We start from the raw sequence: 26,328 nt of genomic DNA on the forward strand, positions 1-26,328 counted from the left end.
GTGGTTTAACCAGCCATCAGCGGGCTTGTGGCTGGGTTGGCATCATGACACCAGTGGAGGAGGGAGTGTTTAACCCATTACCCCTGCACTGTGCTCCTGCTGAAAATGGCTCCCAATATCTGCTATTTGTCCTAGGAGGGAAGATGGGGGAAGTGGGGAGAGGTTTACATTTTAAAGCCACCACCACCTGTGCTCTGGTCCTAACTGGATTTCTTCCTCTATTCTATTTAATTCTCTCCACCCCCACCCCCCAAGATGCAGTTCACATATTGTGTAGTTTGGTCCTCCTGAGTCCAGTTTCCTACTTATGCACACTAGTTGCCTCTGGACATATATTCATTGGCGCTCACAATCAGGGTGGTACGGGTCTGGAAATCATGCTGCATGAACACATTTGTTTTTTCATTATGCAGTTACCTTTTGTCCCAGGACAAAACAACAACGCTACAATAGTGGCAACACAGCATTAGGTGCAGATTAAAGCAAAAAGGAGGAACAGTGGATCCCTCCCATGCTTATAGGGGACTGGAAGTTGATATCAATGTGAGACTAATTAATATAAAAGAAAACACCATGAACGTGTGAACATGGATGGTATTTGGACCATTCTGCGGCAAAAGTATAGAAAAACTCTTGAGCAAGGCCCAAAGCAAGTGCCTTCAATGGGTTAACACAGGATGAATGTGTAATTTGGCACACACTATGTATAAACAGGAAAGGAGCTGAAATGGCTGGCTGCACTTCAAGAACATATACTCTTCAGTGAAAGATATTTCCCTCCAAAGGCTAATGAGGTAATCTGAGTCATGCTGAGTTCCCGCCCAGACAGAAATTCCCCTACATCATGACCAGCTTGATTGCAGTGGCCAGTGACATATTCCCAGGGAAGCAGGAGCTGTTTGTGTGCCATCAGCTGATAAGCAAGGGTTAAATCCTGCTTAGTTCAATGCAACCCCTTTCCTGATTCTGGAAGGGATTTGCATCAAAAGTCCTGCTAAAATGGAGGGGGGTGGAACTTGTTTTAGCAAGTTTTGCTTGCTGCCACTTGTCAAATTTGGTCCACGGCGCTGATCCTGATAAGGTTGTGGCCCAGGGTGCCAAAAAGACCCCCCCACCTCTGCATTATAATATTCTAAACCTACGTATATAGAGTTTTATTTGACAGTGGCCCAGAAAGTCTATCCCATTCTGGTCACTCAGTGAAATCCAGATGGAGTATCTGCCACCTACGTCCAGGCTATTTATAATATTAAAAATTAGTGGAAATTCTTATATACCCACTGGAATTTCCCCCCTGCTGTTGCTGACAGGACACACAATTTTATTAGTGAATGAACCCTCCATGTATACATACACAGCCACACAGGGTGAAAAGCAGGGTTAGCTAGAGTTCCTGGTTGTGTGGAGGAACACCTATGTGTTCTGCTAGCATATAGGGCTCCTTTGCACAAATGCCAAATGTGTGGCTGACAAGAACATCAGTGTTGCAGGTGCATGGCTCTCTCATGTTCAGTGTGGGTGTTGTCTGAACACTCCTTTACTGAACTACAATTAGATTGCAGCAGCTGGACCGCAGCAAGTGCTGTCTTGAAACATGTGTGGGGTTTGGGAAAGGATGGGTGTAGCCACTGCCAGTTAGGCAAATGCAAGAGATTAATGAGTGTTTAGGCAGCAAGTTTTCAGAACTTCCCTTTGCTCTAAACTCAAGAACCCTTCTTTGGCTGTGCAGACGGGATATCGAAAACCTGCTTGTAGTCATTTGGGTCGCTGCACAGCTGCCTGCATGGAAAAGCAACAGAAAGCAGCACAGCCTTGCCATGTCTGGAAACGTCTGATATATGGAGGACATGTACACAATATAAAACCCTCTCAGTCACATTAAGGTTGCTGGATAGATTCCAAGGTTTCATCTGCTGCTGTGTGTGCTTCTTGAGTGTTTTGGTACTCACAGAAACCTCAGACAGATGTCAGCGATATCTCGCCAAACAGATAACAAAGCAGGGCAGCCAAGTTATTTCACGGCTATAGTGACATGTTCTGGCCAATGCATTCTTTTTGAGAACCAGACCAAACTGAGCCCTTGGTCATCTGGCAAACTGCAGCGGGAATGCTGTGTAGCATTCTCCCCAGGAGGGTGTGTCCGTGGGACAGGAAGAAGGAGGCAATGGGCAATTCCCCAGTGCTTCCCCCCACTGAGCTTCGGAGCCCTGCCCTCCATTCCTCTCCCTCAACAGTCATTCACAGCTGTTTTGTTTTTTTAAGTTGATCAATTTCCATATTTCTTTTTTTGGAATGGCTTTGGATAAACCCACTCCAGACAGATTAGCTAACTGTATGCTTAGCCTCCCTTTTCAGCATAGCTCAGGGGTCCAAATACCCTGGATTATTTTGGGTTTTTTAAAAAATAAAAAATCATGTTGCGGTTTGCTTGTTCTATACCTCCCAACCAACTTCTCTTTTGGTTTATATAATTACTACTTGACATGACTATTACATGAATATGCCTTAGATTTGGGCTTCCTTTTTGTAAAAAAAGAAAAGAAAGAAAAAGGCAGGGATAGATTGAAGTGTGATGTTGAAGTACATCACAAGGGAAGGAAGGAGGATGTCCTGCATAACCAGAGTTCCTTTCCTGAACTGTTTTCACCCCAGGACAACTAAGCACAGAAAGAAAGAAAGAAAGAAAGAAAGAAAGAAAGAAAGAAAGAAAGAAAGAAAGAAAGATTTTGGATGGGCTGAGATGATCCGACTTCTCTATTTGTAGCAAGCATCTAGTGACTCAAAACAGACACTGAAAGAGTTCTGAAGAGGTTAAGAAATAAAAACCTGGAAGAGGTTGTTATTGCAGGAAGTTCTTATATTTGGAATAATATCCTCCCAAAGGAACATTTTGATATTTTCTTGGGATCAAGGAGCTCATATACAGTATACTGTATATGACTAAACACCAACAGTAGTGACAGGAAAGCAACAGTTTTAAAAGAATGCATTGTTGCACTTGCTATCTGATAACTATTAAGGAGTCTGGGGTCTGGATGGAAGATGGTTACGGGGTCAGAATGAGTGTTTAATGTTCCTTTATGGTCAGTGAGCAAGCTGTGCCAGCCACATCTTTTGTTACTTTTTGGAAATAACTGATAAAAGGCCTAGAATGGCTAGGTCTGACGTAGCTGAAGACTCTCCTAGGATGTAAGGAAGACAACTCATCTTCTTACCCATCCCAGCTAAAGGTACAGGCTAGTTGGTATAGGTGTGTCTGTGAAGCAAAACAATAGAACTGTGTTTTGTAGATAGTTGGAAGGGAGAGCTAAGAGTTAGCTGTGATCTCTAGAAGCATATTGAGGTGCTGCTGGAATGTCTCTTGGGGGATCTGATTAAGGGCAGGGGATTTGTTGTTTGTAGGAGTGCTTACTCCATGTACAACCAAACTTCACAGAAAGGTCTGTGAATCTATGGATCTCTCATCCAAAAGGCAGCCAACCACCTTTGACTTTATTTAATCATTTGTCATTAAGATTTATAGCCCATCTTCCATTTGAGTTATCAGATTGGATAACTCCTCACTGCTCAGGAAAGTGGGGAGCATGAAACAATATATTGTTATTTAGCAGCAGAGTAGTATTACTTCTACAGCGTATCAACTGCTAAGCACCAGTAGAGCATAAAATGAGTCATGAAACAGTAGGGAAAAGGGCAGGGAGGGAGATTCATTAATTACATAGAGGTGGAAATCAAAGAGGTTATAAATCTGTGTGACACTAGTAGTAAAAGTGGGGCAGAAAGTCTAAAATTGCACAACATTTGCAAGTGAAACACGGCTCTGCTCTAATGAACCCGACAGAATTGGATGTGGGATGTCAATCTAAAAAGAAGGTGCTGCCAATGATGTGGGTTAGCCTTTGCCAACCTTGTACCCTCCAGCTCTTTTGGACTACAACTCTTATCAGCTGCAGACAGCACTGGAGGTGTGGGTGTGGCTCAAAATACCTGGAGGGCACCAGGTTGGTGAAGGATGATGGAGGTAGACCTTCTGTGTCAATGAATGACAGTAGAACCCATGCCAGCCCTTGCACACAGAAAGGGAAAGCTGCTGTGGACAACCATGAATGCCAAAATATATTTCTGCCCAAATTCCATGCCAGGATAGTGTAACCAGGTCAAGCAGGTCATGCGGCACAATGGCAGAACGCCGCCAAACCTCAGTTTCTTGGGTACCATGGATAATAGTCAACCATTACAAGGTGCCAATGTGGAATCCTTCTTTCTCCAAGAAAGACAGATTCATAGATGGTGAGAAAATTTAGCCAAGAGAGGAATAGGTCTTAACAATTCTGGCAAAACACATACTCTGTTTTAATCACTGCATGACACAACACACAATGCACTCAGAGGTAATCAGGAAAGTGGCGTTGGACGCTTGCACATCAAGGCTTCTCTTTCTTTGCATCTGCCCTGCAGCCATCCAGGCACTCCCAAAATCTGCTTTCGAGGGTTGGGAGACCCTCTGGAGCAGATTTTGGGGGTATGCTGGAGGGGAGGGGGAGAAGAAAAACCAGAATCCCAGATTGCTGAAATGGATTTCCATTGCACCAGCAGGAAGAAATAATTGAACCTCTCCCATTAATCCCAAAGCTGAGTACATAAAACTATTTACGATATGCAATTTATTTGACAAAAAACACAAAAAGATATTCACAGTCTTAAACAATCTGTTAAATATAATACAATAGGTAAACAGGCCCAAGCATGACCTGCTCCGAAAGCACAAGTTTCTCCCTGTGTGTCTGCTGTACGTGGCTCCCATGTCACCCCTACCATGTTTAGATTTGTTCACCCAAAATATGATGCGTTGCCTGTATCTCAGGTTGAAATCACCCCGTTGGCCTATGGCTTTTCTGTTTACTGACACAGTACAGTTAAAGCAGAGAACCCACGGCTCCATGATTTACTTTAGAGACGTCTGTTAATCCATCCACCAACCCGCCCCCCCGCCCTTTCTCCTTGGTTTACTACAGTCTCTTCCAACTCGTGATAGCAGCATGGCCTCTGAGTGACCCCAGATTAATGTAAATATTTGGCTTTCATTGGAAGGAAATGTGACATACATTTGGGATGGAAGCTATCCAGAGGCTGCAGGCTTTGGAGGCAGCCTTGTGGGAAAGCAGGCTCTGTGGTGGCCTCTGCAAACTATTTCGCTGCTGAGTGTTTCAGAATTCTCATCCTCCCCCCTTGCTCTTTACTGCAGCAAAGAGCAGCTTTCAGGCTACAGCAGCTTGACTTTCAAGTGCTAAATGAGCTGTTTTTCCAGGGGGCAGCCAAATAATTCTCCATATGTTGGCCAGACACAAGAGACTGGAGGGCTCTTTGCTGGGCGTAGTGTGCACCAGGGAAAATAGCTTCAGAAAGAGATAGCATCTCTGGCTGCTGTTGCCGGGGAAACTGAAGATGCACTCATATGAACAAAGACAAATGTCCTTCAACATTCCTGAAGGGATTATCCAAGAAGCACATGGCTTCAATACTGCCTCCTCACTGCTTGAGGGAATCCAGGCAGTTCAGGCAGCACCAATAAAAGATAAGCAACACGAAAGGAAGTACCTGTCCAGGGCTTTGGTGCTACCACAACTAGTTGAGTCTCATGGTTGCTAAGCCTTCTCATCTGCTCTGACCAACCACAGTCAGACTGCAAGTTGATTGTGGGTGATGGAGATGGGGACTGAGCCTCTGCTTCAAAATGCCTCTGTGCGCAGGAGCACTCATTCCTCCTTTTCTCATCCAAGTGGATTGTGTTCAGTAACTCTCCTGTGCTTTGTTGGCACAGCTCAGTGGCAGAGCATCTGCTCTGTATGCCGAAAGTCCTAGGTTCTGGGAAAAACTCCTGTCTGAAACCCAGTAGAGCTTCTGCCAGTCAGTGTAGACAGCAGTAAGCTAGATGGACCAGTGGTCTGACTCTGTATAAGGCAGCTTCCTATGGGCTGTATCCAATACTGCTGTTCCAGTTGTGCAACAAGCATGTTTGCACAGTGTAACTTTTATCTCTTCCCCCCTTCCCCTTAGTATTCCCTCAAATCTGCTCCAGAGGACGGGAGGACCCTATGGAACCGATTTTGGAGATGTACAGGGAGAGGAGAGGAAGAGGAAGTTTCTATTGTGTGAGAGGAATGCTGGGTGCAACCCTTCATTCCTAACCCATTTCATATGCACCTACCTGGACCCTGAGATCATCTTCTTAGGCCCTCTTTCATGTGCCTCATCCTCGAGAGATCCAGAGGGTGGCAACACAAGAACGGGCCTTCTCTGCAGTGGCTCCCTGTCTGTGGAATGCTCTCCCCAGGGAAGTTTGCCTGGCGCCTTCATTACAGACCTTTAGGCGCCAGGCAAAAACATTCCTTTTTAACCAGGCTTTTGGTTGACCTGATCGACATCCTATACCCTTTTAAAATGTGGCTCTTTTTGGGGGGGGGGGTATTATTGGGTTATTGTTTTTATTTTTATTTTATATATTGTGATCTTTCTTGTGAACCTGAGACCTCTAGGTAAAGCACGATATATAAATTCAAACAAACAAACAAATCCTTCTGCATACTCCACTTTTTAAAGTCATAATATCCGTTGCTAACCCATTACTTACTGCCCATACCAGTAGGTGGAGTTTGAAGGAAGGTATCTGAGTTATGTTTTTCTGCCCCCTCCCTTCCCTCCCAATAATAACTTATTTCTCACACTGCATTACCTTTTCATGTTCTGCACAGATATTTCTATACCTCTGTGTACCTTTATTGGGGGCTGGGGGAATCCCAGCAATTGTGCAAGTGCAAATTTCACCAGTCTTATCTAGCCAGTTCTGTTTCGCAGTGGGCAAAATGGCGTGTGAGAGATCCATTTCTTTAGTTTATTTTTTAATAATGAGGTATTGCATAAGAGTGCACAAGTGATACAGTGGTCTTGTGCAAGACCTCCATATTAACTTTAAACAAACAAAACAAAAAGCCTGACCTGTGTAATTGCAATTACAGTCTTCCACATAACCTCCCACATTTCCTGTAGAGATCTTGAGAGAATATCTCATTCAAACTGAGCATGTAGCAATCAATGGAAAGAGACAAAATGGTTATGTTGTGCTCACATAAGGAGCAAGCAGAAATAGAATCATAGTTGGAAGGAACCCAAGGGTCATCTAGTCCAACCCAGCAATGCAAGGGCAATAGAAAAAATCCACTGAAATGTCACAACATATGACAAACTGCCTAGTCCGAAAAATGCAATAATGAGTTTCCACACCAGCAATGACTGCAGATACATAATGGGTTCCTGGATTTTCTGTGGAAAGGGGGGAAAAATCAGATTAATTGTAAAAAAAAACCAAAAAAGCAAAACTTATGGGCTTCATTTTGATAACAGCACATGTGGATGCTACAAAAAACTTGTCAGTGGAAACAGCACTGATTCCACAATAAACTGTTTGGAGGTTCCTTTTTATGGTTATCTTTCAGTAAAAAAGCTGAGCTAAACATACTCAAGATGGAAACACATATGAATCAATGCTCAACAGGTGGTTAAAAGACATACATTTTCTGCTGAAGTAATTGTGATTTTTTTTCTGACAATGCAAGTGGGAAATGGTTTAAATACCCTTTGACTGTGTACAAGAAGAGGCAGATGTGACATTCAAAGCCAGACCTAAATTTAGAGTACTGGTTTTTTCTTTTCCAGGGCTTATGCTATTTTACAAAGGGAAGGTGATGGTGTTCAGGGATATCTGGGAGTCATGCCCTCTGTTCCGGATAACCTAATCCCAGATATATGCTGCTATCTTTGTGGTGACTCAGTCATGAGAAAAGTGTACAGGCACGTGGACCAACACATGATTTCACTGAGTTTTTACATTAAAAACAGGTTGCAAGCCTTGCTGATCTTTGTCCCAAAGTAAGCCTTCACGCAAAAGGGATGCGGGTGGTGCTGTGGCCTAAACCACAGAGCCTAGGGCTTGCTGATCAGAAGGTCGGCGGTTCAAATCCCTGCGAAGGGGTGAGCTCCCGTTGTTCGGTCCCTGCTCCTGCAAATCGAGCATTTCGAAAGCACGTCAAAGTGCAAGTAGATAAATAGGTACTGCTCTGGCAGGAAGGTAAACGGCGTTTCCGTGCGCTGCTCTGGTTTGCTGGAAACGGCTTAGTCATGCTGGCCACATGACCCAGAAGCTGTACGCCGGCTCCCTCGGCCAATAAAGCGAGATGAGTGCCGCAACCCCAGAGTCAGCCATGACTGGACCTAACGGTCAGGGGTCCCTTTACCTTTACCTTTAAGCCTTCACGCAGGTACAGGAAAAGGCTACGCTGTTTTTAAGTAATGCAAGTCACGATAGCAACCTGTGCATAGTCAAGTGAGAATATTCACATTATATTATATATGGGCCATCGCTTCATTAGCTAACTACGAGTATAAAAATGTTTCAAGCAGACATGTTTGAGGGGCGTGAAGCCCTGTAGTACCCCCTGAGAAAGAAATGCTTTTAATGTTCAATCTGCAAGGAGCTAGAGCTTCACAAACCATGGACTAACAAAAGCTAGGCTAGACTTGGCAAGAGGTGTTTGTACAAGGACAGCTGGAAAATATCCTCCTTCTTTTTCTGTTTATCAACAGGATATTGATGCTTGAAGACTGCTCCTTGTGAAGACTCCTTTTCCTTGACAGAATAATAAGCAAACAAGTCTTAGCCTGCTGCCTGTAGGGAAATGGGTTTTGTTATGGAAGGAGAGCGCCCTGCGCTAAAACAACAAACAGAAGAATGGCTGTGTTTGTTTTTCCATGTGCTGGAGGTGAGGGTGCAGCCACCACAGGCCTGCCTTCATATCCTCTCCAAGGGTGAGGCAGAGAGATATACAAACAGAAAGACTTTCCTGAGGTAATTTAATAGAGGATGATATTCCTTAATCCTTCCTATATAGATGGCCTCACCCAGCCCGTATGAAAACTAACAATGTATACATGAACTCTGACACAGATGTTCCTCCATGCTTACAAACCTAATTCACAGGCTTGTTTCCTCACCAAGCCTAAGTACCTGATTTAATTATTGCACAAAATAGTCGCTCATGATATGCCTGGCTCACACCCAAGACCTGTATCTTCTTTGATGGTCAAAAGCACGTTCATTATAATAACTGTGCAAATATGCATTTCAGACCATGCACCACAATTTTTTTTAATTAAAAAAATGTGTGTTACAATCTTCTAAATAAATTAAAGCATCTTATATAACTCAAACTATAAAAACGAAATAAAGCATAGATAATTCAATGACTTCAATTACACTATAACAGTACAAAATACAATTTAAAAGAATAATACATTGAATTGGCAGTGGGCAATCTTTTTGCAACTGGCGGTTCCATTCGCTCGGGGACTGCGTGCTGGATGGGGGAGGCCAGAGTGGGTGAGGCCAAATTATGCACACCCACACTCTTTTTCCGGTCACTTCTATTTATCAACATATTTGGATCCCACCCACCACCCTTGGCCAGTTGCATAAACCTGCTGCTACTCCAGGCAGATTTCAGGATCTTCTTTTGTTCATTGGGTAATGGTGGTAGAAGGGTTCAAAGGTGGAGCAAGTAAAAGCATGTGTGGGCTTCTTACGAAACCCTCAAGTCTGTTTCTCATATTTTACACTCCTAATTAGCCTTTTATCTCTTTCCTTCTAACTTGAGGGAGGCTCTTGATTGCCATAGGAAGGCATGCTGGAATTATTATTATTATTATTATTATTATTATTATTATTATTATTATTATTATTATTATTACCCCGCCCATCTGGCTGGGTTTCCCCAGCCACTCTGGGTGGCTCCCAACAGAATATTAAAAACATGATAAAACATCAAACATTAAAAACTTCCCTAAACAGGACTGCCTTCAGATGCCTTCTAAAAGTCAGATAGTTGTTTATTTCCTTGATATCTGATGGGAGGGCGTTCCACAGGGCGGGTGCCACCGCCGAGAAGGCCCTCTGCCTGGTTCCCTGTAAATGCGCTTCTCACAGGGAGGGAACCGCCAGAAGGCCCTTGGAGCTGGACCTCAGTGTCCAGGAAGAACAATGGGGGTGGAGATGCTCCTTCAGGTATACTGGGCCGAGGCATAAGTTTCAGACCCCAACTGCAAATGCATATTCTCTTAGGAGCAAGATCTGTTTCTCCTCACCTGAAGCAGCACACAAAGTTCACTTTGTCATCCATGCACACAAAAGTCTGTTCTTATAGCTTAGAGGAAAAAGACTGCAGATGAACAAAAGTCTGCCTATTGTAATTATTCAGGCATATGTTTCTGGTGATTCTTGAAATGTAGCTTTATTTACCCCTCTTGCATGATATGGTATGTCCGTTTGAATTACAGTAATTAGCCCTATGGGTGCACCTATACATATAAATGAACATACACACTTCTGTGTTGTGGGGCCTCACTTCTGCACCCATTTTGGTTGGTTCCAGAGACGTTGGAACAGGCCAGACAGTAAATTTTCCTTACCCCACTGCAACACAAACTTATTAAAATGGTAATAAAAGGCACCTCTGTCTTTGTGATGTCCTTTGGAGAGAGGCCAGACTTGCATACCAGACTGGTACATTGTCTATCTGGAACCAATATGGTTATGTCTCTTGTTATAAAAAGAAAACCTTGAATTGGCCTGACTTTTATCAATCCAGCTTTGTAGGTTAGTTAAATAAAGAAGTTTGGTTCACATCTGAGCACAAGTATCAGTGTTGAAAATAGCATTTGCTGTGAAGACAACACATTCTTGTATAATTTAGGTATTGACAATATGTTGCTGTAACTTCTGTCCAGATATGTTTTTTTAAAATAGCAATTGTTTGCATTTGATATAGTTTTATTAGACGTTGCTAATTTTATTTTGTTTTCATGATAGTAGATTATGTTTAGTCAAAATAATGGCAGAACTTGTGGTGTATGCATTTTTTTCATGTACTGTACAGTAGTTGAATATTTTGTGGAGTATAGTCTTGCTTTTATTTGATAACTGAGAAAGAAAATCTCATTGAAAGGAGAAAGGGATATAAATGTCTTCACCTTTCAGCATCAATCACTCTTTTGGGAGGCCCATATCACCTTACGCTTGCATCCTAACCTTGTTGCTTCAGCTAATTCTAATTTAATTAGGGTTTCTCAGCTCTGCATCAGTAGTAAATACTTTAGATTTGTAACTTTATTTTGCATTTTAGAATGTTTCTAACCTTGTTCATCTTCTTTTCTGTAATGCTTGAATAAGTCCTACTGAGAAAAGGAAATGTATTTGGTATAAAATTTTCCGTGTGCTGATATGAAGGCGGGCTAATTGTCTCCCTTAACACTGGAGTAGTTGTAGAGGGAAGTGAGATGAAAAATCTAATTGTCAGACTTGGTGTCTGCTGCATAGAACTCAGGCTCAGATTTCCCCTCTGTACGGAGCAAAATTGTCAAATCTGCAGAATGCCTCTCACCTCTGAGTGACCACAGCCAAGAGTCTACACACATTTGGGATTAATCAGGGAGAAGGGCTTTCAGGTCAGCGGTCATGGCTTGCTTGATGGTTTAAGGCTCTGCACATCTCACTGAAAACAGGAGAAGCACACTTAACTTACAGTTAATTACTGCAGGCAAGCCTGAATTACAAGAATTGCCAGTGCCAATGACTTCTTTCTCAAACCATCTTTCTGTTCTCTCCCAGTATTATGGGAAGAGCAGTTCTAATGTCAGCCTGGGCAGCAGCCTGAGAATCTGATCCCTGGGTGGATCATTGGGTGGATCCAGTTGATCCAAAACCACCAGTGCCCCACCCAAAATGCCCTGTTCTGGAGTTTTCCACTGGCCACCATTAGCAAGAGAACCACTGGCAATAGCTTCATGCCTGATCAGGGGAAACTGGGGGCTGTGCCATAGCAGAGTGTCCTGGACAGCACATTTCTCCACTGATGGAGGCCAGCAGAGTCTCTCTCTCTCTCTCTCTCTCTCTCTCTCTCTCTCTCTCTCTCTCTCTCACACACACACACACACACACACACACACACACACACAGCACCACCAGCAATGGTGTGTGTGTTTTAGGATTGCACTGTTCAATTCTAATACTTCAGATATTTATTACCAAGTGTTATAGCAAAGACCAACTATTCTGTGGAATTGTTCATGTCAGGATTGTGCTCCTATTCAGATGATTACATGCAGGAGATGATAAAAGGAGCAGTGGGGAAGGGAGATACTGTTGGGGGGGGGGATGGAATCCAGGTCCCTGTGAACTCTGATCCTCCCCCCAACTTTCAGGGACTTGATGACTAGCTACTTAGTCATTTCCTCTTAAGATGCTTCTAAAGTGTGTTACTATGTTTTATGGGGTTTTATGCTATTGTAATATTTTCATGTCTGTATGTATCTATGCAATGTGGCACTATCTTTTTGTGAATCGCTTAGAGGCTGTTTTGGTATATAAATATATGAAATAAGACAAAAGTAAAATAACCAGTAAAAACAAAATAAAAAAAATTCCTTCCTGTAGCACCTTAAAGACCAACTAAGTTAGTTCTTGGTATAAGCTTTCGTAGGCATGCACACTTCTTCAGATACACTGAAACAGAAGTTGCCAGATCCTTCTATATAGTGAGAAGGTGGGGAGGGGTATTACTCAGAAGGGTGGTGGGAATCGGAGATTGGCAGATAGCTGAGATGAGCCAATCTCCGATTCCCACCACCCTTCTGAGTAATACCCCTCCCCACCTTCTCACTATATAGAAGGATCTGGCAACTTCTGTTTCAGTGTATCTGAAGAAGTGTGCATGCACACGAAAGCTTATACCAAGAACTTAGTTGGTCTTTAAGGTGCTACAGGAAGGAATTTTTTTATTTTGACTATGGCAGACCAACACGGCTACCTATCTGTAATCAGTAAAAACAATTTATTACCACTACTAATGGTAATAATAGGTAAATAATGGGACTGCGCAACTTACTTTAAACCCACTTTAAACACGCAACTGTCAAACAGTGATGACAGAGTGATCAGCAGATGCACAAATGTGTACAGATATCATTCTACGGCTACGCAAATGCATCTTGTACATGAGGGCATAATCTTGTCCATGCAGAGGCCAGCTTTGTGAATTGCATTTCTAATGTAAAAGTTATGCAACGAACACAAATTTACCACTACATAGCATATAGATACATGTAGCAGGTTTAGGTTGCAGGTTCCTGCCATCAATACACAGAATGCCAATCAAACATTTGTTCTCGGTATCTTTTCTCCTGTTCGGTGGTAGATGGGAAGCAACTGATAAAGAGGATGGCTTTTAATGGAGGAAAACGCTAGAAAGGAAAGCATTAAGAAATTGTGTCCCTCCCACCACCACATGGGCCTCTTCCTCTTTTAGGTTACATCCTTCCTTTCCAGTAACTTTTTTTAAATTTTTTTTTAAAGAATCTAGGGGGGAAACTGCATGCAACTTGGTATCACGTGAAATTCATCCTTCTGTGGTTGGTCAGGTATGTTTGTATGCTTCTTTTGTTTAACACAGACATAAGCACATACAGTGGTACCTCGGGTTACATACACTTCAGGTTATATATGCTTCAGGTTACAGACTCTGCTAACCCAGAAATAGTACCTCGGGTTAAGAACTTTGCTTCAAGATGAGAACAGAAATCGTGCGGCGGCAGCGTGGCGGCAGCAGGAGGCCCCATTAGCTAAAGTGGTGCTTGAGGTTAAGAACAGTTTCAGGTTAAGAACGGACCTCCAGAACGAATTAAGTACTTAACCCGAGGTACCCCTGTACAGTCATACCTCGAGTTGAATGCGCTTCAGGTTGAGCGCTTTTGGGTTGCGCTCTGTGGCAACCCGGAAGTAACGGAGCATGTTACTTCCGGGTTTCGCCGCTCGCACATGCACAGACGCTCAAAATGATGTCACGCGCATGCACGGAAGCGGCAAAACGCGACCCGCACACGCTCGCCGTCGCGTCTTACGTTCCATTCAGGATGCGAATGGGGCTCTGGAACAGATCCCATTCGCATCCCGAGGTACCACTGTACATTATTCATTGATTTATTACATGCCTATTCCATCTTTCCTTTTCAGAGTTCCTGCCCAGCATACATGCTCTTCTGCCGGCCCTCGCTTTATTTTCACAGTAACCCCTGATTAGATTCAAAGATAATGAGTACCTTAAGGTCACCCAGTGAACTTCATGGCTGGCTGAGGATCTATACACAGGTCTCCCTGCATCCAGTTCAATACAGTACTCTAATGACTGTGCTACGTTGGCTCATTGCGTCATTCTGTGCCTGAACGCATTTCTTGAAGCCACATCTCAAGCAACTGTAACCCCACCCCACTGCTTACCTTCCACTGCAAAGGGATTTTGCTACTGCCCCACCACCTGTCTTATAAAAAAGGCTACACATTTTCAGACCTCTGTGATTAAAAGGAATGATGGACTTATCACCACCTTGGCATGAGACTTCCCCAATGGGAGGCAACAAGGTGGTGGGAGGGGAGTTCAGCACACTTTGAAATGCAAATTATTTCACACTTTGGTGTTATGACTAATTCAGTTCTAAAACGAGCAGTGAGTTATAGCATGTTAATGGCAGTGAGAGATGAGCCAACAAGACACCCTAGAGGGTTTGTGAGTGACAGAAACCATCCCTCAGCACTTCTGCATAACTAAAAGCTGTCTGGATCAATAGAAAGACTCCAGTTACAAGAAAGGGGGCATCTTAAAAATAACTTGTTTTGCCTAACAAGTGTTTTCTAAAATTAGATATGGAAAGTCAGTGTGATTTTCCCAGTAAGAACAAGTCTGTGAGAATTGGCGGTTGAATAAGGATAACTGGGAAGTTATTGATTTTTACCTCTTTTTAGAAAGAGTCTCCGGTACCCTGACTTTTTGCCACAGTCAGGTGTTGTCACAATGGAGGAATGTAGAAAGTGGAGTTTTCCAAGGATCAGTATTGAGATCAGCGCTTTTTAATATGTTCATAAATGATTAATAGTCAAGCAGTGAGGTAGCCGGGTTTGATGACGAGGCCAAATTGTTCAGGGTGGTTAAAACAGAAAGGGATTGTAGAAATCTCAAAGGGTGTCTCAAAACTGGGTGAATGGGCAGTAAAATGAAAAATAGAATTCAGTATGAACAAATGTAAAGTGATGCAGAGTGGGGCAAAAAAATCCTAATTTCACATGTACACTCATGGGGTCTGAATTGTTGGTGACTGACCAGGGATGAAACACCTTGGGGTTGTAGGGAAGAGGTCAATGCAGATGTCAGCCCAATGTGTAGCAGCTGTGAAAAAAGCAAATTCCATGCTAATAAATGTTAGGAAAAGAACTCAAATAAAACTGCATAGGAAATAAAACTCTGGCTCCATTGAAACACCTTTGTTGTATTTCTTAATCAATACTGTTTTGTCTAGAGTAAAAGAGAAGAAATTGCAAAGTAGTCGAGAAAAATGAACATTTTCTCATTGCCAACTTTCTCCTTGAGTACTCGCTAAACAGCCCAACCCTGCAAACTGCTAAACAAATGCTAGCAGCTAGGGCTGTCAGCGGGTTAAAGATTTTTAGCTGATTATACAGTGTTAAAATTTGTTAGTTATTAATAGATTGAACTTGCATAAATTAATATATGTGAAGTGAACACTCTGAAGTTTTAATCTTAGGCAAGGTGCCATATAAAAAACTAGGATGAAGCATCCTAGGTTTCTCAGTGTTTACAAGTGAAAGTCAAATTAGTGATCAGTCATGCTCTATAAGCTGAATGCTTTAATTTCTGCATACAATGGTCCTCATCTTTCACTGCAATATGGGAAGTGCCCATATTGCACTCGCTGAATAGTTCAGATACTGTATGTGCATGTAGCAACACATGTAAGGCCCATTTTGGAATGAACACTGAAAATACACAACATGAACGCCATTTGGCAGGGCAGATAATAGAATCATAGAACCATAGAGTTGGACGGGATCATGAGGCTCATCCAGTCCAACCCTCTGAAATGCAGGAAACTCTTGCCCAACGTGGGGCTTGTACCCATGACCCTAAGATTAAGAGTCTCATGCTCAACTGATGGATGGTATGACTGTTTCATTCCAGATATTAACAGCACCTCAAATTTATGAGCTCCAGTAATTATGATTTATGAACCAAGCAAAGCTTCTACTTAATTTAGAAAACAGGCAAAGCCCTTGCCCAATTCATGAACTCTGAAATACTTCCCCCCCCCACCCCCAATTCATAAAAGGCTTTACTTATTACATGGTTTAAGCAAATCCATTGCTGCTCTCATGAATTAGGCTGAAGCGCTGCTTAAATCATGCACAAATTTCACAAATTAGGTCAAAGCACAGGCCACTTCCCGGAAAACACAATATTCTACCCATTTCACTGGTTAAGTGGTTTTACCCATTTACTGTTAACATTTAATGTAGCATAATGAAAACTTAGGTATTTGTGAGGTTAAAGACATTTCCCTTTTCTTGCCCTGGCATGTGAAATAGTAGCACACAATGTTTCATGCAGCAAAGCAAGATTAGAATCTTTGCTGTAGGTTGTTCAGTCCTCCACTGCAACTCAGTGATGCATTTGTGTTGTATACATTTGGGTTCCCTTAGAGGGGAAAGCATCTCAAGGATATATAATTGCAAAGAAGCAGGATTTCTAAACATACACTTGTGTGTAGCATGTAGGCTCTTAATCATGTTTCCCCTTCTGCATGGAAGTGAATTGGCATTAGAGAGCCCTCAGAGTCCATGACAGCCCATAATGTGGGGAAATGAGGACAGAGAGACAAAGCAGATGGGGAATGGAAGGGTATGATGGTCTACTCAGAAAACTCTGTCAGTGCCCTAGGTCACAAAATATTTATTATATGTCTACCCTGTCCTTCCTTCTAAAGGAATCCAGAGCAGAAAACAACAGAGGAAAAAACCAATACAACTGAAAATAAAATAATGAAAAATAATTAAGAACATCTAAAAACCTTATCTCCAGTGGCCTGGTTTGCACATAATGCTAAGTTATGGTTAAGATTATTCATACTTCATGTTAACCATGGGCGCCAACACTAAGGGGCCCAGGTCCCTTCAGTCCCCCCAATCAAATATTTGAGGGGGCTCCTCTTCCCAGTTGATAGGCATTGTTGCCTTTCTTTCTTTTCTATGTTTGGACTTCATTTGCCAACCAGCCCTGTTAAGGAACTTGTAAAGGGTTGCTATATGGCAAGAGAGCTGGCATTGGGCAAAAACCTCAAACATCATTTGTTACAACCCTTGTGACTGGAGCAGAGAGAGAGAATGCAAACTGCTTTCTCCATGGGGCGAGTTCATGGAGGACAAGAGAGGAAATGGCTCCCGGTTGCTTTTCATTAAAAAAAATAAAAATTTCAACCACATAAGACACACTGTAAGAGCCAGGGGAGGAGGGAGAGGTTTCTTTTCTGCTGTCCCTTCTTCCTCTCCACCCTCCCTCTCATATCACTGTCATTGTCTGGGTCCCCCCAATATTTTCTTCAAGTGGACACCTCTGATCACAGTTAATAAACCATAGTTAAAGCTGGGATGTCTGGCAGACTTTCACTTAAAACTTGGTTTTAAAACTTGTGCTCTTCACTCACCCAGGGGTGAAGGAAGGTGTTGTGACACCCGGGGCGGGGATTGCTACGTAGGGCGCATGTGCTGCAGCCGCAAGCAGAGGATCCCGGCACCGTCCGTACGGCGCTGGAGTGCCGGCAGCAGCAAACTGCTACACAGCGCATGTGCAGCTTTGCTACGTACAGCGCATGTGTATGCTGCCGCACATACGCTGTACTTAGCAGTTTGCCAGCGGCGATGCTCCAGGGCCGTATGGACGGTGCCAGGATCTTCTGCTTGCGACTGCAGCCGCAAACGGAGGATCCTCCACATGCGGCTGCGGCGGTGCGATGGCTGCTTGCGCCGCCGCAAGCCCCCATGGGGTGACTTCTTGTCACCCCTGCAGACATGGCACCCAGGGCGCACCACCACCACCCCCGTTGCGACGCCACTGCACTCACCACTCTAGCTTTTGAGAGATGAAGGCTCATTGACTATTGTTAAGAAGGCAGCCTGAGTTCACATGTAATGCTAAGATATGGTAAATTCTAACTAAGATTTATAAACCAGCAATAAAAACAATAAAAACTTGGTTAATGAGCGACCTTTAACCATAGCTGATAAACCACAGTTAAGCTGCTTGGCTGAGTTCACACATAATGCTAAGCCATGTTTTAATAAACAATAGTTAATAAACCAGGATTTAACATTATGTACAAACTATGTCAATATTTCCTGTTTGAGACAGATCAGTTATGAAATGTTGAGTTTGGGATTCCCGAACCATTATTTGTCAGTTGAATGTACCTGAATCCTCAAAACTGAAATTGGGATTTAAGGTTTGAGAAATGCCTCACAGATCCTGCTTCAGAACTGTCAGTATTTACAAAACAAGCTGCCTCCTACTCAGTTCATGGAGACAAGTACCTATGTCCTCTCTGATTTTATTTGTTTGCATGTGGATGAGAGAGAAGTTAGCTAGAGCACAAGATTGTGAAATAATGAGAGCCCTGCAATTAAAAGACCGCAGTCAGATTTCATTAAGGGAATTTTGCATCAGGAAGCTAACCAATATAACAAGTGCATATAAAAATCACCAATCATTGCTTTGCAACCTTGTATTCACAGATTAAGCATGCAAATCACAATGCATGTAACACATACACAGATTGCAAAACAAGTAGGAACATATCCTTCCAGTAAATGAAGATAATATGTTTCCCCTGCCAATGAAGTTCAAAATAAAGATCCCATGAAATGCACTGAGGAATTCTGTCCCACAACCGTGGAACAACCTTCTTCCTTGGACCCCTGCCAAGCTCTGAATAGCATTGCAAGTATTTGATTGGGCAGGTATTTGGTGCCCAGGAAGGGAGGGAAGGATTAAAAATATATATGTATCAATTGTACTTATTTGACTATCTGGCGGAGAATAGGACCTGAACCAATAGATTCAGGTTACAAGAAAGGAGAGTCCAACTAAACATCAGGACTAAACATCTGGCAGTAAGAGCTGTTTGACAGTGGAACACACTCCGTCAGAAGGTGGTGGACTCTCCTTCCTTGGAGGTTTTAAGCAAAGGTTGGATGGTCATCTGTCATAGATGCTTTAGTTGAGAGTCCCACATTACAGGTGGTTGGACTACATGATCCTTGGGGTCCTTTCCAACTCTACAGTTTTATGATTCCATGATGTTTGTTTAATGCATTGTTTCTAACTTGGAGCTACTTGGGACAAGGTAAACACAAATTAAATAAAAATACACACATCCATGAACTCTGCAGCCTTTGTTTTTGGGGTATTACATAGCCAATCCAAATTTTTAAACAAAAATCTATGTGGCACAGGACAAAGTGCTCCTTTACTGACTTTTCAGGTATAGGTGATTAGGATAAGATGGGCATAGAGGGAGGAGATCACTATAGCCATCTTCAGGCATTCATGCCAGATGAATATGGGCTTGAATGTTTTGGGGGCAAATATGTGTGGGTGTTTTGGGTGAATATGCTTTACAGGGAGGATTCTGAGCACATTCAGCTGTGTTTAGAATACTGTACGTATTTAGATCTTCTCTCTCAACATGGGGAGATCTGAAGTACAGCAGGCACTTGTGGAGATGTGGGGGGCAGGGCAGGTGTCCAGGCCCCTCTGCCCATGCTGAATCTACACACATTTAGGCAAATGGCTAAATAGGACTACTGGGAATAGTGATGTGGAATGTGGAGTTGTCCCTCCTGGGAAAATACTTGGTTTTGACTGTCAATACCAGCATCTATATTCTCATTACAAAGCAGTTAGGGGAAAAACCATGAAAGGGGGGGGGGAGTTTTAGTTGTAAGGGAATTTATTAACATTCATTCATTCATTTGTTTTAACGTTTTTGCATAAACAAACTTAGCAGAATGTCTATTTTTTTCAATTCCAGTGAAGGCTTTTGTAAGAAGTAAAGCTGTAGGAACTGTTTCTTTTTAAAACAAGTTCCTCTGCTGAAAACACATCAACATTGCCCATAAGGTTTGGATGTTGTCATGGAGTCATTCATCCACATAAAGGCTGAAGACATGTGATATACTCCTAATTTGCCCTTTCTTTCACAATGCACTAAGATCCCTTCATGTATCTAAATATGGGAGTATCCTGAATATATGGGAGTATGCTGAAAACACATCAACATTGCCCATAAGGTTTGGATGTTGTCATGGAGTCATTCATCCACATAAAGGCTGAAGACATGTGATATACTCCTAATTTGCCCTTTCTTTCACAATGCACTAAGATCCCTTCATGTATCTAAATATGGGAGTATCCTTGTCTTCCAAAGCAGGGAGAGAAAACAAATGCAACCCTCCAGCCTTCTCTTTCCTGCCTTCAGAACTCTTATTGCAGCCACATCCCTCACTGTCTCAGCTCTTCAAGTGCTTTTGCCTGGCTGGAATGTATCATTAAACTGAATAGAGAATAGAGGTTTGTATGTTTATACAAACCTCTTGCAGCTTACTGTTGAAAGGTAAGAGTCACGTCTGTATCCACACCAAGTTTTGACTATGGCCTCACCCACCACTGTCATTCTGCCTTGGAAAGTTGCCCACAATGGAATGTGGCACACCGTCTGAGAAAGGTTTTCCCACCTCTGCTCTAAGAGTTATTGCCTCTAGAATAATCAACGCTCATGGAAACTTCCTTTCTGCTTTGTTCACACCGAGGAGGGATTTTGAAGCACAGTCTCGGAAATGAACCAATGTTTAACAACAAGAGGGTTTCTTGACTACTCAGTCTTTTCTCCTACAGCACGTCCTGGGTAGACCAAGTCATATAACCACATGGCTATCATTTGATCAGCTTTGTTCTCCCTGATGGGTACTGATTCACATACTCCAAAATCTCTAACCATAATACCTGCAGAAGCAATTATTGATAAGGGTGAATGCACAAGGCTGTGGATAACATAGGTGGCTCAAGGCTTAAATTGTTTCTGGGCGGAGTAAGGATTCGGTGTTTCTGTTCTTACTGGAGCAAGGCAATAAGGTTCTTCTTGTAGCTTTGAGCTGATGTGTTCTCAAAGGCCCCTGAGATTGAAATCAGTCTTACCAGATGGCTCTGGCCATGTTAAGATTCAGATGGTCATGTACTTCTTTGGAAGCCTTTGATGTAATTGACTGATTAACCTGAACTATCAAATGTTTCAGTAGTCTTAATTTATTCAATTGCTGTTTTCTAAAATAAAAAGGGAGAGATGTGTGGACAGTGGCATTATATGGTTTAGTAACTAGGGTGGCACTGGACCTGGTTGTAACTGAGCGGAGTCAGGAGTTTCTTGTTGCAGAGAGACACAAAGTTTTTGTATAGCTTTTTTGTTTTCCAGACTCATCACAAATAATGGTTTGAAGGCGCAATATACAATTCCACTGTTGATACCAGATTTAATCCTGTCATCTGCCTGGATAGGATGGGAAACTTATTGGGAACAATATATAAACTGCTATAAATATTTTGGAGAAATAGCATATATGTGTAAAATAACTAAATACATGTTACTGGTTTTTAAACTAGTGTAAGATTTCTATTCATCAGTTCCAATGAGTGCCCTCAGACTTTATTCTTAAGAGCTTGTGATCTACAGATAACATTTACTTATGGAAAGTAAAAACTAACTTAGTATTCTAATTTCTTCTTGTTTAAACAAGTCATCCTCTCTACTGCATTAACTCCTGATACATATTTAAAATATCACTCCATCATCTCACAGCTTCCTCTTTACTAGACCAGCCAGTGTGGTGTAGTGGTTAAGAGCGGTGGACTCGTAATCTGGTGAACCAGGTTCGCTTCCCCGCTCCTCCACATGCAGCTGCTGGGTGACCTTGGGCTAGTCACACTTCTCTGAAGTCTCTCAGCCCCACTCACCTCACAGAGTGTTTGTTGTGGGGGGAGGAAGGGAAAGGAGAATGTTAGCCGCTTTGAGACTCCTTCGGGTAGTGATAAAGCGGGATATCAAATCCAAACTCTTCTTCTTCTTCTTCTTCTTCACTTTTTCATGAAACCTTTTCAGACTTCATTTGAAAGAATAGAAAGTGGAACCTCTGTTGGAAACAATGTAAATACGAATTGTATATTCTAGGCCACAACCATTCTTCTTTAATGACCTACGGAGAATTGCTTTTATTGCTGTTCATATGAAAAACGCACAGTAGGAGAGGCTGGTTCCTGTTTCATTTTCATTGCTCATGCTGCCAATTTCTTCAGAAAATGCACCCGTTATTTGTGTGTTTTAACTGCTTCCAGCTGCACTTCCATTCCTTTGACAATTTGTTTTTGTGAGGCTGTGGATATTTTTGCACATGAATCCTTACTCACAAGCATGGGCATAGCCAGGATTTTGTTGGGGAAGAGTGGCAGGCCTTTTGTTGGGGCGGGGCGCAGAACCTCAGTTAGCTATGTCTTTTTATTGATTTATTATTGATTTGGGGGGGCAGCTGCCCCCCTGCTCCCCCAGCTACGCCCATGCTCGCAAGAGAAGGATGCATTGTAGAGTTTGTAATCTTAAGACTGTTAAGTTGTACTTGTGTATGCATATTTCACTATAGGTGCCACTGCATCATGGGTGTTTGAATATTGAAACTGTTGAATAGTTTTCAGTAAGGCTGCTAAGATTTTTGGAACAGGGTTCTGAATTGTCAACATGACAATATTTGAACCAAAATAATCTTTTAGTGAATTTCAGCAGCAAATTATGAACCCATAGATGTTGTACTATTGGACATTGGAGCTTTCTTTCCTTTTGAGGATTTACTCATTGGAAGTACAATGCACGCCAGCCAATGGGGTAAAAGGGAGTAAAATCTCATGGGACTGTGCATGAAGTCACTAGACATAACTCAAGTACTGATGTTCTTGCAAGAGATAAGTCAGGTACAAAGCGGAATGGGCAAATGAAGCTTAAATAAGCAACAAAGAGAACTGTAAAGCTAAGCAATTATCTGCTAAATACTCTGCTCCGGCTGGTATTTCCCTGGCCATCAGGCCTAATTAAGAAAACCTTCGAAAGGAAAAATAGAAGGTTCAGTTGGAAAAGCTTAAACTCACATATACTGTCATGTGAGCTGAAAGCCTTTTGGCAGCTGTAGCTCGGAATTACATGGGAGTGGGAGGGAGCAGCAGCTATACGTGTGCAAATTAAGCCGAGGAGTACACACTGCACATGAAAAGGAAAGCGGACTCTATTATGAAGAAACAATCCTGCAGTTTTGTGAATTACTTTCCCTTTTTCTAGAGCGGTGGGCTTGTTAAGCCTGTTGGAGCAAAGCATCCTGCAGCATCTTAAAAGACTGTTAACAAATTTAGCATTGCACTAGCTTTCATGGCCTGGAGACGGTCATATGAAGTCTTAGTAAGCAAATGGCAGACCAAGCAAAAAGCGGGGAAATAGCAGGAGTCTTGTGGCACGTTAAAAACTAACAATTTATTACGGAAGCTTATGCTACAACACAATTATTAATCTTTTAATGTGCCACAAGTATCAAAACTTTAAGCAAGGCCCAATACTATGTTGGTGGCCAGCAGTGATATTTTTTTTTTTTTAGAAAAATAGGTGCTGAAACTCACCATGAACATCTCCTTTGTTCTCTTATAATGGCAATGGCGCCCACCTGAGAGGTGCTGGAACTGAGTTCCGGCTGGGGAAAAAAAGCCCTGGTGGCCAGCATTATATACCGACAGCAGACCGCTCCACTTACCATATTTTTCGCTCTACAGGACGCACCGGACCATAGGAGAACAAGAAAAAGAGGGGGAGAACAAGAAAAAAAAAATCTCCCCCTCTCTGCTCAGTGCCCCTTCAGCGAAGCGGCAGGAGGTGCTGCACAGAGAGGGGGAGAATTCCCCCCCTTGTTCTCCCCCTCTAAAACTAGGTGTCGTTCAAGGTGCATTCAGTCACCTTCAGGCGGCTATCTTGGAAGCCTGGAGAGCGAGAGGGTGCGTGGGGCTATGGCAATACGCCCACCTCCCGCAAAAGCTCCTGTGGGCTTTTCTATGAGGAGGGAGAAGGGACTGACTGGCCGCGTCAGTCCCTTCTCCCTCCTGAGGAAAAGCTCGCAAGAGCCACGCAGAGCTTGTGTGTGGCTTTTGGGGGCTTTTCCTGCCTGCCTCCCCCCTGCATTCGCTCCATAGGACGCACACATTTCCCTTTCATTTTTGGAGGGGAAAAAGTGTGTCCTATAGAGCGAAAAATATGGTAGCAGTTTGGCCGCTGCATTCTGTATTAGCTTCAGGGCCACCTTAAGGGCTGCACCACATACAGTGCTTTGCAGTAATCCATTCTTGAAATACAGTGGTACCTTGGTTTAAGAACAGTCCTGTTTAAGAACAGTTCGGTTTACGAATTCTACAAAACCAGAAATAGTGTCCTGGTTTGCGAACTTTAGCTCAGACAAAGAACGGAAGCCGAAGGGTAGAAGGGCACTGGCGGTAGGAGGCCTCATTAGGGAAAGCGCGCCTCAGTTTAAGAATGGACTTCCGGAACAGATTAAGTTCATAAACCGAGGTACCACTGTAATACTAATACTAATAATAGTATACTTCCTAGCAGTGAAAGGTTGCCAGTTAAAGGACCAAATACTAAATCTTGAGCTTGCAGTAACAACACCAGCGAGGGAATGGCCCCAGCAGAGTTGAGCACTTGCCTCAAAAAAGAAAAGAGCCTGGCAGCTACAGCTGCAGTTGCCAACCTTCAGTCTTGGAGATATTATGAGAAGTGTGGAGCGATTGCTAGCAGCCTACATGGATTTGTTAAGGGAACTAAGCTGCTCTGGCATGTTCTTGTTTGTCGATGTTATTGGCAGGGGAATGTATTAGGCATAATTATTTTGTTTCACACCCGGGCTGGACATTCTCATTGCTACCTATTGAGAGATGAAGTCTCTGTAGGCTCTGTATGTCCACAGCTGACAAACAAATCATGGCCAATTTATAGGTAAACTGAATTTCAATTACTGAAGTTGATACAGTTGATACAAATCCTTCTGGAAGTTATTCACTAACTTGAGGCTCCTAATCAACACTTGTGACATCTGAACATTGAACAATGTTACTACAGAGGGACACAGAAACAGATTGATTTTTAATTATTATTTTTTAATGCACAGATGCAAGGCAAATCTTGGGGGCTGTGCACATTGCTAGGATCTAGGCTCCAACAAGGCATCCCATCAAGTAACACATTACATCTTTATGTGAGAAATGAAACAGGCCCTTTCCACAAAATCCCATATCCCTCATCGTGTTTAGGACTCTTGGTCTCATAAAAGTGCAAGCAACTTAGTATGAAAATAAACTCACTGTATAGCAGTGACATCAAGTGCAATTTGAGGCTGTGTCCCTTCCCCTTGCACTCCATTTCACTTCGTTGTTGTTTATTTTCCCTCAGGACAAGACTTTTTATTTATTAGTTCTGGATTTCATAGTGCTTACATCTGCCGTCAGATCACTTTGCAGCTGGATCCTCTTCAGTACATTTATTTATTTATTTATTTAAAAATGTATTTTTATATACTGTGGGGAGACAGTTTTGTTCCAGAGTTTGAATACTGTAAAAATAAGCAGTGGAAGGAAGAATATATTATCTTCAAATGCCTACCACTTTTATCAGAGCTTGTAGCAAGGGTAATGATACTAGGCTCAAATCTTTGGGCTTCAGGATCACAAAGATAGGGTCCAATTTGAATGCAAGTCGAGTTGTGGCCTGTACTTTGACAGCCTTTGTTTTTGCTCTTTGTAGGTGCAAATTGTCAGAAAACTGCAATTTCCTGTTCAAACATGCCCTCATCGTGCATGACATTAGGACTCTAAACTTTAGAGCAGAGGTCAGGGGTCAGCAACCTTTTTCAGCCGTGGGCCAGTCCACCATCCCTCAGACCATGTGGTGGACCAGACTATATTTTGAAAAATAATAATGAACGAATGCCTATGCCCCACAAATAACCCAAAGATGCATTTTAAATAAAAGGACACATTCTACTCATGTAAATACACGCTGATTCCCAGACTGTCTGTGTGCTAGATTTAGAAGGCGAATGGGCTGCATCCAGCCCCCAGGCCTTAGGTTGCCTACCCCTGGCAGAGGTGATAGGGACACAGGCTGGAAAGCTTGTGTCTGCAGCTGAGATGAAACCTGGGACATCTGAACCTGTGAATTCACTCTGGCCCCTTGGGCAGCTGGTTCCACTCT

At 42.7% G+C, this 26,328-nt stretch overlaps 2 protein-coding genes across 9 annotated transcripts in view; one reads left to right on the plus strand and one right to left on the minus strand.

Annotated features, from left to right (window-relative positions):
• Window positions 1-26,328, plus strand: part of LOC308597318 (uncharacterized protein) — a 146,941-nt gene that overhangs the window by 56,110 nt on the left and 64,503 nt on the right. For 2 of the 4 annotated variants that reach the window (XR_014012886.1, XR_014012887.1), the window contains exons 3-4: window positions 8,641-8,902; window positions 13,460-13,524. Coding sequence is in view for 1 of the 4 variants with exons in the window: in XM_081213208.1 (XP_081069334.1) it covers window positions 13,460-13,524 (65 nt within the window). In the remaining 3 variants the exon portion in view is untranslated. The remainder of the gene's footprint in view (window positions 1-8,640; window positions 8,903-13,459; window positions 13,525-26,328) is intronic. The other 2 variants (XR_014012888.1, XM_081213208.1) reach the window with 1 other exon arrangement.
• The window catches only part of RAD51B (RAD51 paralog B), a 403,358-nt gene that overhangs the window by 45,567 nt on the left and 331,463 nt on the right, over window positions 1-26,328 (minus strand). The window lies entirely within an intron of this gene.

Source organism: Podarcis bocagei (assembly GCF_964188305.1).
Source record: "Podarcis bocagei genome assembly, chromosome: 1".
NCBI classification, from domain to species: domain Eukaryota; kingdom Metazoa; phylum Chordata; class Lepidosauria; order Squamata; family Lacertidae; genus Podarcis; species Podarcis bocagei.